The sequence below is a fragment of the Pteronotus mesoamericanus genome, unplaced genomic scaffold (assembly GCF_021234165.1).
Source record: "Pteronotus mesoamericanus isolate MK-2021 breed Mesoamerican mustached bat unplaced genomic scaffold, CSHL_Meso_final contig_182, whole genome shotgun sequence".
Lineage (NCBI taxonomy): Eukaryota > Metazoa > Chordata > Mammalia > Chiroptera > Mormoopidae > Pteronotus > Pteronotus mesoamericanus.
Genome location: NW_026555078.1, coordinates 28,893,337 through 28,908,836, shown reverse-complemented (window position 1 = coordinate 28,908,836; position 15,500 = coordinate 28,893,337). Strand labels below are relative to the sequence as shown.

The 15,500-nt window shown below is 39.5% G+C and overlaps 1 protein-coding gene across 1 annotated transcript in view; it reads right to left on the bottom strand.

The window, feature by feature from the left end:
- CCDC175 (coiled-coil domain containing 175) overlaps positions 1-15,500 on the bottom strand; it is a 54,787-nt gene that overhangs the window by 2,103 nt on the left and 37,184 nt on the right. The window contains exons 15-19 of the mRNA XM_054567488.1: positions 11,691-11,770; positions 10,437-10,589; positions 7,753-7,855; positions 6,501-6,544; positions 5,115-5,265 (exon numbers count right to left, since the gene is read on the bottom strand). Of these exons, the coding sequence (XP_054423463.1) occupies positions 5,115-5,265; positions 6,501-6,544; positions 7,753-7,855; positions 10,437-10,589; positions 11,691-11,770 (531 nt within the window). The remainder of the gene's footprint in view (positions 1-5,114; positions 5,266-6,500; positions 6,545-7,752; positions 7,856-10,436; positions 10,590-11,690; positions 11,771-15,500) is intronic.

Here is a 15,500-nt window from a genome sequence, read left to right as displayed (position 1 = left end):
CGGGGTGTCATTCAACTTTAAGGGCAGCATTTGCTCTAGTGTCAACTCAAAGGCCCTCAATACGTTAATGAAACTAGTGCAGTATTTCTGAAGAGAGTTAGGACCTGCAGGTCTGCAGTAATATCGTGTGTCCAGAAGAGGGCGAGGCAGAGCTGTTGAGCTGGAAAAGATGCAGGATTTCTCTAGAAGTCCTGCGAGAGGTCCTTCTGAGAGAGAAGTCATTCAACTCAAGCCTTGAAAAGCTAGGAAATTACAGATGGCTCAAGGATGGCCAACTAATTCAAGGGGTCAAGGTTGATCTCTATCACCTCAAGAGGGTGGTAGATTCCAGAAATCTGACGGGTGCCTAATAAAGGTCTAATGCTGTATTCCCGCTGTTATCCTCTATATTTTACAACCAGGGAAACAGAAATGGAGGTTAAATAACATGTAAGCAGCAAAGCTGAGATCTGAGCTCAGTTGGGGCCAGGGCCCCAGGAGCAGAAAGAAGTAGAGCTAGGGGAGCAGAAATCTTCCTTTAGATCTCAGCTCCATTTCAGCTCTTCAGAGATCTCTCCCGATTCCTTCACTACACCAAGGCTCCCTCCTTGGTTCTCAAGCTCTTACGCCTCTCCTTCAGCACACTTATGACACGGAGACTTTACACACGTTTGTGTAACACCTGATCCTCCCACTATAACAGGGTGGAAAGGCTACTCCTGACAGGCAATTGTGCTACCAGGGCACAGTGGAGTAGTTGAGAGAGGCCTGTAAGGGCTGCTAATGCCAAAAAGATTGACTGGCACTTTAAAGTTTGCCGAACTCTAAACCTGGCTGTGATTTCCATTTTGGTAGGGACTAGATCTGTTTCCATTCACTATTGTAACCCCACCGCCTAATAGAATATTTGGCACAGAGTAAAATCAAGATGGCGGAGGAGTGAGTGGAAGTCACACTGACCTCCTCCCAGGACCAACCTGAAATTACAACTAAATTAGGGAGAAATCACCTGGAACAAACAACTGAACAATAGCGAGAAAGCCTTATAACCTCAGACAGACAGAAGAATCAGCTTTAGCACAAGCTAACTGGTAAGGAGTATGGTAGAGACTCGAGAAGGCAGGCGGGGTGCCCATGGGTGGCAGCACCAGAAGGATATTGAAACAGTCAGTTGGATCCCTCTGAGAAGAGCAAGGTCTAAACCATAGCCAGGGACCTCCAGCCTGCAGCACCGGAGCCCAAAAAGTACAAAGATAACAGCCAGCTGCGAAAAGCGGCAGGGTTGCTCTCTGCCAGAGACAGGCAGCTGTAGATGCAAAGAGCCTTTTAAAGGTCCAACAAATAAATTTTTAGTTGTGGCCACTTACCCTGGGCTCCAGCAAAGGAGGGAGCGGAGTGCGCTAGACACACTGGAGAAGAGACTGGGGATGGAGGCTTTGGGGAGAGAACAGAGAGAGTAGCCAGCGGGATCCTGGTGCTGACTCATTCCCCAAAGAGCAGCAGCATCTTGCTCAGGTGGAGACCACTCCCCTGAGCAGCAACAGTGTGAGAGGACCCAATAGCCCCGCCCCCCTGCAGATACTATGCCCCGCCCTGTGGTGTCTCTAAGCCAGCCTGCTGAGTGGAGCGTGACTAGATTAACAGCTGAAGGATACAGCTGCAGACAGTAGATTCCTGAAAGTCTTGAACAGACTGCCTAAGGTCAGACAGGGTCAACATCTCACATCATCTGAGGCAAATCCAGAAAGAAAAAAATAGCAGTCTCTTACCATAGAAGTTTACACCACAAAGTCAGGAAATCAAGACAGATCAATTTAAGAAGCAGAAGCAAAAAAGAAGAGTCTCACAATTAATGGGAAAACAAATACCCCCCACTCGAAGGGAAAGCAGGAATCCCCACAAAGACAACTAAATGAAATAGAGGCAAGTAAACTTGCCTCAGATATTGAGTTCAAAACAATGGTTCTAAGGAAGCTCAATGAACTCAGTGAGCTCAAAGAGAATTACAAAAAACTACAGGAAAACTATGAGGGACTTATTGCAAACTGTATCAGCATGAAAAAGGACATAGAAACGATCAATAAGAGACAAGAGGAAATGAAGAATACAATTTCTGAATTGAAGAATACAGTAGAAGGAATCAAAAGTAGGTTTGATGAAGTAGAGGATCAAATCAGCGAGCTGGAGAATAAGGTAGAAAAAAGCTCCCAGAAACAGCAAGAAAATGAAAAAAGACTCGAAAACAATGAAGAGACATTGAGGGAAATGCAGGACAACCTGAAATGCAATAATATCCATAAAATAGGGATACCAGAAGGAGGAGAAGAGGAGCAAGGGATAGAGAACCTGTTTGAAGAAGTAATGATGGAAAACTTCCCTTATTGGAGGAGACAAAAAGCCACACAAGTCCAGGAAGCACAGAGGGTCCCACTCAAGAGGAATCCAGTGAGGCCCACTCCAAGACAAATCATCATTAAAATAGCAAGTATCAAAGACAGAGAATCCTAAAGGGAAGCAAGGGAAAAAGAGGTAGTAACATATAAGGGAGCCCTGATACGGCTAGCAGCTGACTTCTCAACAGAAAAACTACAAGCCAGAAGGGAGTAGCAAGAAATATTCCAAGTAATGAAAAGCAAAGGCCTGCAACCAAGACTGCTCTACCCAGCAAGGCTCTCAATTAAAATGGAAGGCGAAATAAGGAGTTTCTCAGACAAAAGAAGCCTAAAAGACTACACCTCCACCAAACCAGCACTGCAAAAATGCTAAAGGGACTGTTTTAAGAAGATGAAGAAAAAGAGTTTATGAATACCCAGTTCCTTTCACAGTCACCAATACTTGATATTACCAATAGTTTTAATACTTATTAATCTGATTGTGACAATGATGTGTTTTTTTAATTGTTCATTACTTGTTGAAACTAAACCTGTTTTTGTATATTTCTTGCCTATTTCTATTATTTTTAAAAAGCTCTAAATGACTTTTTGGTATTCTTTATCCATTTTTTGATTAAATGTTTGTAGAATTTTTGCCCTAAAAAAAACTATTAACCCTTTTTTAGATGTGTTGCAAATACTTTTCTATTACTTGTCCTTTAACTTTTTTTATGTGTGTATTACTATACACATATAAATGTTTAATATATGTGTATAGTAATATTTTAATATAGTCATATTGTCAATATTTTACTTTATAGCTTTTGGGTTTGAATATGTTACTTCAGGGTAAGAAAAAATATTGTTTTGTATTTTCTCCTAAAATGCCCTAGATGCTCTTTTACATATTGATTTTTAACTCACCTGAATATTTTTTATATAATGTGTGAAAGAGGGCTCCATATTTGTTTTCTTTCAAGTAATGGTGGTCCATGCACCTTATTTGTTGAATAAGCCTTATTTTCCCCATTGATTTGAAATATCAATTTAAGATATCATTGTTAGATATATACTTTTTTCCCTAGAATGCTCATTTTATTTCATTGATCTACTTGATTATTTCTGTGCTAGGGTCATGTTGGTTTAATTGCTGAGACTTTATAATGGGTTTAAATTCTTAACATTTTATAATGGATCTTCCCATTTAAATAAAGAAAGAAAATCTGCATTATAAAAGAAAAAGAAAGATAAAAGGAATGCGTACCTTTTGCGACAACATGAATGGAACTAGAGAACATTATGCTAAGTGAAATAAGCCAGTTGGTGAAAGACAAATACCATATGATCTCACCAAAAAAACTCAACAAAATAAACTAGTGCCTCATGCCTCTGCTTGTTCTCATTCGGGTGGTCTTCCTTCATTTCCACACTGCAGTTCTCCATTTTCCACAGGTTATCAAGAAAAAGGGAATATGGTATCAGTTGTTCACTGGGCTTGGCTCTTCAACAGAGCCTGTTTAAGTTTGTTCCAACACAAAGATCCCATCAGACTTCAGACAAAAATGGAAGCTTTGCTCATGTGAAAATAGTGCAATTGACACTTAGAGATGATTTAGCTCTTAAAATTCTCCCTCATCTATGGAAGGTTGCTGGGGGTGGCTGGGCCTTGCAAAGAAAACTCAAAGTAAAACAAGGCCCACCAGAGGTCCATCATGCACTTATACATAATAAGTATCACCAGGCACTGGCAGAAACACCAAAATAGCTTTTTGGCTGACAAGAAGGAGCTTACCCACAAAATTCTTCAATGGCTCCCAAACCATTATTTCTTCTGCTGGTAATACCCTCAGATCACTGTGGGTTGTTTTTTTTTAACCAAATATTGAAATGTTTTTAATTCTATCATTTTTCCTCATTTTACTTTTATTATATTTCCTTTTACTTTCTCCAGCCCACCTTTATAATGACTTATCTAATGATGATGCTTTTTAAAATGAAACCTTAATAACCTCTAATAAACCCATACTCTTGATGACATTTTTTTCATTTCACAACTCCCCTCCCCTGCACTCTATTTTCCTTCCCTCTCTACCTCCGCTGTTCCCCCTTATAGAGGGATTCCACCCCTGGGACCTCGGGCTGTGCCTGTGCAAGGGCTCACCCCCATTTCTCACTGCAGCCCTAATCTGGACAGGGCTCTAACAAAGACATGGGAGCAGGAATTAAGGATGACGTTGCCATATTCCTCTGGACAGGCCTGGTTGCTGGTACAAGAGGCAATCGGCCCTGTTGTACAGAACGTATTAACATCTCAGAACCCCGGGGAGGCAACACTGGATTTTCAGAGAAGGCAATAGTTGGAGTTTTCAATGCTCAACTTACCCCGGGAAGAAAAGGTAAAATGATGTTCAGTATCTTCTGTTTATGAAAATGAGGAAATACGTAAGAGTTTCAAAAGACTGCTTTGGAACGTATTTGAAATAAGAGTTTTAACAAATCAAAGAAGTTGAGATTCAGTTATTCAGCAAACGCACTTAGGGAGAAGGGAGATGTGGCCAACGCCATTGCACTACCATGTGTGAGCCCACAAATGAGAAGCGCTGCGCAGGGGAATGTTTGTGGCATGATCGGGGTGGGTTACTGGGGATAACTACATTCTTTAGTAGGCACTCCTATTTGGGGTGGTGGCCTTTTGGATGTCACCAGCTACAGTAAAAGAACAGGAAGTTCTTTGTTATCCAAAGTTCTTGAGATGCTACTTACCAGGAAGGTCCACAGAGGATAGAAAACGCAACTCCTCAAGATTCCCTTCTAACCAAACACTGATATGCTCAATTTTTTCATCTCTTTCATGCAGCTTGTCTATTAGATTTTTTATTTCTTGCAAGATCTCTACACTATTGCGTGCAAATCCCTTTAAAGAAAACATTTTTGGGTGTGTAAATATAAATTGCAATAAAATTAAAAACATATTTTGTCCAGTGACTGTGTATACACAGCAAATTCACAAAGTTCTATAAAAAAGCTCAGAAAAGGGGATTAGCAAATGAGATTTAATAAGTTGCTAACTGAACTCAAAATTTTTTCAATGATTAATTTTTTATTGAGCTATACTGACATATAGCATTACATTGATTTCAGGTCTACAATATAATAATTCAATATTTGTATATACTGTGAAATGATTACCACAATAAATCTAGTTAACATCACCACCATATAGTACAGGATTTTTCTTATGATGAGGACTTTTAAGATCTACTCTCAATAACTCTCAAATATATACAATACATTATTATTAACTGCAGTCATCATTCTGTACATTATTCCCCGGTGATTCACGAAGTTTGTACTGTTTAACCTCTTCATCCATTTCACCTCCTGCACTTCCAAGACCCCCACCCCGACCCCAACCACAAATCTCCTGTTTGTACCTGTGAGTGAACTCAAATTTTTAACTGTTCACCCTCAGAGCAGCACAGAATTGAAGAGGAGATTTAGCATGACTTAAAGTTTAAGAGAAAGGACTTTGGAATCAGGCTGGATCTGAGTTTTAAATCCTGTAAGTTCACTGTTTGGTTGGTCTTGGGCAAGTTACTTAAAAGCTCTGAGTCTCAGTAGCGTCATCTGAAAAGGCATTACTAACATTTCCCTTGTCCGGTGTTTTAAGGGTTAAACAAGTATCATATTAAATGTTAAATACTTAGGAAGGGGCAGAGCCAGGATTTAAACTGCAGCCCACCTGCCTCTAAAGGGGGTGGCTCTGGGGTGGGCATGTTGCATGGCTGGTAAAACTCTGAGGATGGATGGAGAACAGAACTGATGACTTTGTCCTACAACAACACGTTCACATTGAGCTAGTAAAAAAAAATATATATATATATATACATATATACATATATATATATATATGACATGTCCACTTCAGTTGAAGTGGTGTAGAGGGAAGACAGTTTCCCAAAGGGTTAAGATTTCACAGTGACATTCGGCATAAAGGACACATTTTAGGATGGGGTGGTCACACTAGCTCTGTGACTCCCCAGTAATCCTGACTTCCTACTCTATGGATGCCCATGTGCCCACACACTTGTTAGGTAAGTAAATACTCTTAGAAATATGATTCTTACGGAGATAGCTCAGGAAACTCACCTTGACAGTAATCTGAAATTCAGCCCACAGATCCAAATATTGCGCTAAAATAAAGATTTTCAAAATGTTAAGGTTACTGAAACAATTTGAACATTTTTATAAAAGTAATGCTATTTTTGTTTTTCAAATACTGTTTTTATGTGAAAATTTCTAGTTCCAAAATGACAGAAGAACTAGACTGGACTTGTCCTCCCGCTGCAAACAAGCAGAAAACGGGACAGCATCAAGCACGTGAGTGGGTGGGTTTTCCAATGATTCCAGGCTGCAGCTGCTGATTTATGCCCAGGCATCTAGTTGCCCCAGCTGATGCCATGTGGAGCTGATCTGTGCTGTCTCCACCAAGCTCTGACCAAACTGGCAATTTGCGAGCAAGGTAAATGATATATAATATTTGTTATGCTGCAACAGAACCCTGGTTCAAGATGCTTCACAAAAGATGAAATACAAGTGGCCAGAAGCACATGAAAAGATGCTCAACATTAGTCATCAGGAAAATGCAAAGTAAAATCACAATGAAATATCATTACATACCTATTAAAATGGCTAAAATGTTAACAATTGTAAGTATTAAGTGTGGGTGAGGATGTGAAGTATCCCGTAGCCGGTGGGATGATAAATTTGTAGAACCACTTTGGCAAACTGGCAGTTCCTATAAAGTTAAACATACACTAACCATATAACCCAGCAATTCCACTCTTTGGTATTTACCCAAAAGAAATATAAACAATTATTCACAAAAATACTTATAAAAACACTTGTAAACAAACAGTAAGCGCCAACTGGAAATAATCCAAATGCCCTTCAGCTGGTGAATGGATAAAGACAATTATATCCATGTAGCAGGATACAGCTACAAAAAGGAGCAAGCCAATGATACCTGCAACAACATGGATGGATCTTAAAAAGAGTTTGCTAAGTGAAAGAAGCCAGGTACAAAAGTATTCCAGGCATATTCCATCATGCCATTTACATACAGTCCTTAGTGACAGAAAGCAGAGCAATGGTTTCCAAGAACTGGAGGTACGTGGGACACTACTCCAAAGGGACACCAGGGACATTTTTCAGGGATGAAAATGTTCTCTATCTTGTTTGTGATGGCAGGGGTTACAGTGGAATGCACATTTATCAAAAGTCCTTGAACTTAAGATGGGTGCATTTTCTTGTATGTGAATCAGTAAAACTTGATGTAAAATTGATTTAAACAAAAACTTTATTTTTTAAATGTAAAGATCACCCATGACACATTACTTACTGTGGTGAGCTATCAGGTGCCAAGACAGGTCACTTGAGACGTGCATGAGGGCTTCTTCTCCCTGAGAGTATTGCTCTATCTTGTTCTTCAAGTATGCAATATACTGGAAATCAAAGGCATGCAATAATTGCTTTAAGCAGTTTAGTTACTGTAGATTAGTTATCTATGCAGCCATCCAGCAAACGTTTACTGATTCCTCCTCTGAGCCACCAAGTGTTCCAGGCGCAAGGGTACCAGTGGTGAACAGAGCCCTTGTCAAGCTCACATTCTAGGGAGGGAGACAAAGGGTCCTACTTTCTAGCAAGCATTCCAGCATCCAAATACACAAAGATCTGAATACAATTTTACATAAAAAGCAATTAAAAGGTAGTCTGCTTAAATGCATCACGCGCACGCACAATGTTCCTCATACAAAACGTGTGTGCAGTGAACGTCACAGCAACGCTTCCTGACTGGAGGGGTTTCACATAAGGCCTTAGACTCTAGGTTTACTGAGTCAGAAGACCCCACAGGATCGCTCACTTGAGTCAAATGTTCCACCGGGTTGGGTGACAGTGGAAGACGTAGTTTGGATGCAAGTCATGGCTTTCTGTTCTGACTATCCCAGTACTCAGGAACTCTGAAGTGTCTGGGAACTTGGAAAGTATGGGTTTTGGGATACGGACTCGGCACTTGTCCAATTTCAAGAGAGAAGAAGAAGCTACTAGAAACTACTGATACAAATCTAAGAACTAGCATCCAGGACCATGGAAGGAGATGACAGATAACTGTTTTTAAGCACATGGTACAGGGCCTACTCGTGCAGCCTGGACCTTCGCATGGCATGTTGGCAGACATTATAGTAAGCCAAAGCTAAGCCCAAGTCATCCTTCCGGTCCCTCTTTGAATGCGAATCACTGTTTGTAGACTTGCCTAGTTCAACTAGCCTCCCAGAACTCTCAAATATGTTAACACACTGAATTTTAATTGTCTATTTATATGCCTTCTCCTCAGCCAGATGGTGAGCTTCCTAAGGGCTTGGGGCAGTGCCTCATTCCTCTCTGTGTTCAGGGCACCTGCCCCAGGGTTTGGGACTCAGTGGGTGCTTAGGGGGTTTATTGAGTGAAGGGATGTAACTAGCCAAACAGATAGTGAGTGAATAAGACAAAGGCGCAAGGTCATCCAGGGGATTAGTGGATTGGGCATTGTATCCAAAAGCAGAACTTTTAGAATGTCTTTCACATAGTCGTTCATTTGCTCATTCATTACCAAAATAGCAACAAAATTTCAATTATTTTAATAAAAAATACACATCATGTTGACGGGAAGACAATGTAGTGGAATATTTCCATGAGTAGATGGAATTCCTTATGAGTTTGTTTCAAGAGCTAGAAGAACAAAGATGTGTTGTGTGTGTGGGTTATCGATGACGGCTCCTGGGCTCCATGGAGCACTTTTCCTTTTCCAAAGTACATCAGAACATATTATGCCATTTTAATTCTTCCAAAATCACATGCTATTGGCTGGAAAACTGTTGCCATTGAAACAACTACCCAGAGAAGTAAAGGAATTTCCCCCTTAATTAGAGTCTTACTGCTGTAGGACTGTTTTATTTTTCCAAGTAAAAAATGTAGAGCCTCAGTTTCCTCATCTATAAAAGGGGCAGAATACATTATCCACATTATAAGGTTACTGTCATCATATAGGACTGAATCCCTCCTACATGTGAGGGATTGTGCAAAACACTTGGGATACACTGATATAGTTCCTGACCCCTTAGGGGTCATTATGGTTTACTGGGAAAAAAAAGATACAATCAATGCAAACCAGACAACCTAATTTTTAACATGGGCAAAAAAACAAGCCTGTCACAAAGAGGGTATATAAGTGACCAACAAGATATGAAAAGGTGCTTCATTAATCATCAGGAAAATGCAAATAAAAACCACAATGGAACATTACATACCCTCCATAATGGTTAAATTGAAAAAGACCAAGTTTTGGTGAGAATATGAAATAGCTGGTGTCCTCATCCATTACTGCTGGACTGTCAATTACTGCAACTCCTTTGGGAGATGGGCACTGTGCACAAAAATGGATGATATGCATCCCTATGGCTCTGTGACTCCACTTGTGTGTACACCCAACAGAGATATGCACATATGTTCACCAAAAAACATGGACTAGAATGTTCATAGCAACACTATTTGTAATAGCTCACATTAGAAATTCTCTAAATCCCCATCAACGGTAGAGGACATAAATAAAGTAGAGTGTAGTCATGCAATAGAAGACTACATAGAATTAAGAGTGAAGGAGCCTTAACTGCACTCAGCATAAGGATGAACCTCTCAAATATAGTGCTGCGCAAGAGAGTGTGTACTGTATCATTCCATACATATAACGACTGAAAACAGACAAAACTAGTCCACATTGATTGAAGTCAGTGTGGTGCTGCTCTTGCGGGGAGGTCGCGATGGGAAGGGACATAGAGGATCTCTGGATACCATATATGTTTTGTTTCTTGATCTGGGTGCTGATTACCCAGGTGTGTTCATTAAACTGTATACTTAACAATCTGGGCACTTTTCGGTACGTAACTTAGGCTTCATTTTAAAACTTGTAAGAGCTATTCTCTCATAACTATTCCAGGACTAGGCAATCAACCAAAACCATTGTGCAAATTGAAGTGCTCTTGAACTTACTTCTTTTAATCTTTTATTTTCCAAGAGCAGAGCTTCTGTTTTTAGGTCATATGCATAGATTTCATTTTCTAAGTTCTTCATTATTTCAACATGACTTTTGATTTTATGATTTTCTTGATCTCGTAGTTGTTTTAATTCCTGCTTCACTTTCTCCTGCTCAAGCATAAAAGCCACAGTTACCTCAGAGTTCAGTGTGCAGGGCACTGAGGTATTCGATTGCCTGGACCACATTCAGAGAGGAGTCCTAGTTAATTCCTGAGACATCAGCAGAGGCTATGGATACCTTCCCTTATAAATACCTTATATTAACTTCAAAAGCTGATTCGTGGGCATTTATGCATGGACTCTGGAAAGCACGTCCATGGACCCCAAGTTAAGCTGTTGAGACAACTTCACAAAATAAAATATATGTTGATATATGAACAATTGTCTGGCAAAAAGGGAAAGGTGGGGGAGAGTGGAATTTGTTGAGGACTTTCAGAGAGGATTTAATATTTCTTGAAGGAAAAGAATATTACTTTATGGATTTCTCTGAATTTTCCACTGCTTTCTTGACTGAATCTCTATAGTTACTACACTGTTATAAATCACATAATCTTTATTCATTATATAACCATCACTAGCAGCATCTTATTAAGAAAATAGAATTGTATATATAATAAACTTATTTTCCCCTTCATGTCTCTCAACACTCATAACATGTTAAAAGTTACTTTTGATATCAGTGTATCTCAAAGAATAGGATGTTTCCATTTTTAATTAAGCAACTCTGCATACATGTTTATCATTAACTATTAATTATAAATTTTACCAAGTTAGTAAACATCTCTAGACTTGCTCCCATTTCATCCACTCCCTCCCTAGCCTGAAACCTCTGACCACTTAACTTATCCTTGTCTTCACAGGAACTGACCAGTGAAACAGATCTGAAAAGAACCTTAGAAGCCATGATCCAATCTCTATCTTATGAATAAGGAATCCGAGGCTGCCAAGTGATTTTTCCAGGGTTACATGTTAGTTGCTTCTAGAATCTGTGTGTGTGTGTATACACACATATGCACATGTATGTGTATGTGTGTATGTATGTAAATATATGAATATGTTGTGACCAAAATTTTAAAAAGTGGTATTAAAAGAGTAAGTTTAATCAATGTGGATTTCCTAGAAACTCCAATGGTGCCAGGTAAGCATTACTGTCCCTACGTAGCAAGCATTCTAATAAAAGAAAGAAGAATGAATGCATTTACTCTTTACCATGTTGTTAAAGTATCGTGAAAAGTCTCTTGTCATTTGAGAAATGAGTTCATTCAGTAAATTCTGATCCTGCTTTTGTGCTGTAAAAAAGAGAGAGAGAAATAACTATCCACAATGTTCTTTGGTTAAAAAATAACAATCAAAATAAGACATGTACATGGTTTTAACAGTCAAATACTATGTCTTACAACAAAAACCAGCAGTCAGGTGCCCCCCACGCTGCCTCCTCCCATGTGTCTGACTCCTAAGAATCAACCATTTCAAACTCATTTTAGCTCTTTCTTGTTCTATTTTCTTTAAAAATGCTTATATGGCTCTTGATTTGTCATTTTAAGACACTTTCTATTTATTTCCTAATCTAGTAGAGGAGGATAGAGCATGGTTACCCCCACCCCCACCCACAATGTCTACATTTTCCTCCTCTAACCTCCCCATAAAGTTATGTTTTTTGTTTAACTGAACCTTAACTGTTTAGATCATTATGAGAATGTAAATATTATTCACTCATGAGACAAATGGCTAGTGTGATTGTATTCCCTTTCTTGTATAATTTTTTTGTTTTCTCAAGTTAAAACTTGCCTCACTTTATTTTTATTGGCTTGGTTTTCCATGTACATACCATAGTTCATATAAAACCCAGAACACAATTATTAAATCTCTGCATATGATTCCCCGCGTGGTCCGATGCTTTATAGGTGATTTATCAGTTCCAGTTCTCTGCCCCCACTGCCCTCTGTGCTTGGTTCCTTTTGGTCTGACACACAGCTGACCCCCTGGGCCTTCCCTTTGCATTGCTCTCACGTTGGACCTCCTGTTTCCTGACTCTTATATCCTCCTCTTTCTTGATTTATTCCCTCTATTTGCTGAAACAATTTTTTTTACTAGCTTTCCAGACAGAGTAAATGAGATATTTTGAGATCTTATATATCTAAATATGTCTCTATTCTATCCTTATACTTGGCTGATAATTTGGATGGGTATTTAAGGCTGGTAATCAATTTCTCTCAGAATTTGGAAGGCTATGTCCTCTGACCTGTAGTATAATTATTATAGTGAAGAAGACTGAAGCAATCTGATTCCTAATCTTTTGTGAGATCTCCTTTCTCTCTAGAAGCTTTTAGGGTACTCACTTTTTTTTTCTCCTGAAATCCCACTGTGATGTGGCTTAGTGTCTTATCTTGTATATATTGTACTGTGGATTTGATGGGCCCTTCCAAATATAAAATGCATATCTTCCAGTCTTGAGACATATTATTGTATTATCTTTGTTAATTTTATCCTTTTCACTTATTTCTGTTCTTTTTTTCTGGCCTTCCTGTTAGATATTTGACATCTCAGAATAGCCGATTTTTTTTATCCTTTTATCCTTTTCTTCATCTCATTATTTTGTTTTATATTTGGAGAGATTTCTTTAACTTTTCTAATAATCCCCCTATTGAGTTTTAAAAATTTTAATTACTATATTTTTCATTTCTAAGAGCTCTTTCTTGTTCTCTGTTCTTTCTGTTAAGCTCCTATTCTTTTTCATAAATGTAATAGGTTCTTTTATTTCTCTAAGAATATACCAGTAAAATATATTCTTTGTAATATATAGAGAGTAAATTCTCTAAGAATATGTTCTAATGTTCTTTGTGTTGTCTGTTTCCACCAAGTTCCATTCCATTTTTCTGTCTGCATTAGTTTGCCTTTCACGTTAGAGTTTTCCCTGAGATATCCAGTGACCTTTCTTGTCTAACCGTATTTAAGAGTAAGGCACTAGCCTTGGCCAGGTGGCTCAGTTGGTTGGAATATCATCCCACACACCAAAAAGGCTGCAGGTTTGATCCCTGGTCAGGGTGTGTACAGGAGGCAACGGATCAATGTTTCTCTCTGTCTTTCCCCTTCTCTCTCTCCTCACATATCCTTGGGTGAAGATTTGAAAAAAAGAGTGAGGCACTAAAAGATTTGGTTCCTGGCTGGGCTTCCCTACACAGTGATCAGGAAGGGATCAGCCATTTTTGTTGGGGGACCCTCAGCTATTAGAATCTGTGGGGCTTTTCTCTAAAACTTCAGTTTCCTTAGAGAAAAATCCAACCATCTCCTTCTTCAGGATGGGGGAAGGGAATGCAGAAGAGTCGTAACATGACTAGCTAGCAGCCTTCAGCAAGCTGAGAGTGGAAGGGCGTCTCAGATCAGCACCTGTCTCCTGCCTTCAGTCATGTCTGATATCCTGCCATTTCCAATCTTCTGGTCCAGTTTCTTTGCCAGCACTGGGGAGGGATAGCCACTGAGCTGCACAGAAGGCGGCATCTGACCTGGAGGTCTAACTGCTCGTTAGCAAGACTTTCAACCCATCTTCAGCCCCATGACTCATCTCGGTCTTCGCAGTATCAGGGTCTCCCAATGGCCAACCTTCCCAGGTCCTTGGGAGAGAACGTCTTGACTTCATGGTGGGCTTCTCTCCAGACCCCTGTTATTCTTAGTTCTCTTTCTACTAATCCTTCTATCCAATTACTCCTTCCAAAAATTCATTAGTGTTTATTATATGCTGATAACTTCTCTGCCAGTCTCTTTGTACTTGTGGGTTTACATGTTTTGTTTTGTTTTGTTTTGTTTTTTTTTTAAAAAAAAACCTTTTACTCATATTTTTGTGAAGTTCCATTAGGAAGCAAAAATAGATGCATGTGTTTTATACATCACATTTAATCAAAAGTCACCACATGGCGCTACGTGTCCTCAGCCCTGGTGTTTTATCCTCTGTCAACCTCTCCACTGGCAGGTGAAGTATATTTTCTACCCTCTGAAGCACAGATGTTTGATGGCCCCTTTCCTTCCTTTCTCCTGCCTTCCCTTTTTTCTCGACTTTCTTCTGTTTTTTCTCCTCTTTTCTTTAACCATAAGAGAATCAGTACTTGCAATATGCTGCTTGCTTTCATACTTACCGTGTTTCCTATACCCTCTGAAGAGTGCAATAAGGGGTCAGAGGAAATGTTGGAAGGTAGAAAATTCTGAATGGAAGACATATGTGTCATGAGTTAAAATACCAAGAAAACCCACCTGAGTTGGCTAAATGAAAACCTGACAAGCAGTGAAAAATCAGCAGAGGAATGGGAACGAGGCCACTTACCCAGGCACTTATTCTTACTGTAGCCTCATATTCCTAAAAGGCCACCTTCTTTGGCAATAACCAGTATTCACTTAAAATAATGGTTTATTTCACATCTGAACATATTGGGCTTCCATATGACTGTCCTGTTTTGACAGACTGTCTTAATGCCTGTCCCCCTATTCATCTTTGCCAGCAAGCCATTCCCACCCTACGTTTTTTGTTCCCATTCCAGTCCTTTCTGTAGCTTTGGTCCTGGCCTTTCAATTCCCATGGCACTTCTGCAATCATCTAGAAGGCAGAAATTCTGGAAGTTGTTCTGCTTAACAACCTCTAGGGACTCCTTGGATAATGATCCTCTACTCCCCAGAGCAAGACAAGACTCACACCTCTAAGGATAATTCTGGATCTGTGAACTTTTGGGTTCAGGGTTAGGTGACCACGTCCAATTATTGTGGAGAAAGTGATTTTTATATTAAACACGGTAATGCCGTGTCATAGAATGCAAAGTGTGCATGCTTTCAGACACATTTCATTCTCTACAAAGTTCTCAGATCTGACACAAGTTCTTATCTATCTCTGCCTCAGCGTTAGGTTAGTGAAAAAAATCTGAGTGGTACCTACTTACTAAGTGGTTAAAGTCATAGGTGGAAACAATATAACTTGCAAATTCATCTTAAGAAACAGAAAAGAATCTCCACATGGCAGTAGATAAAGAAGTTGAT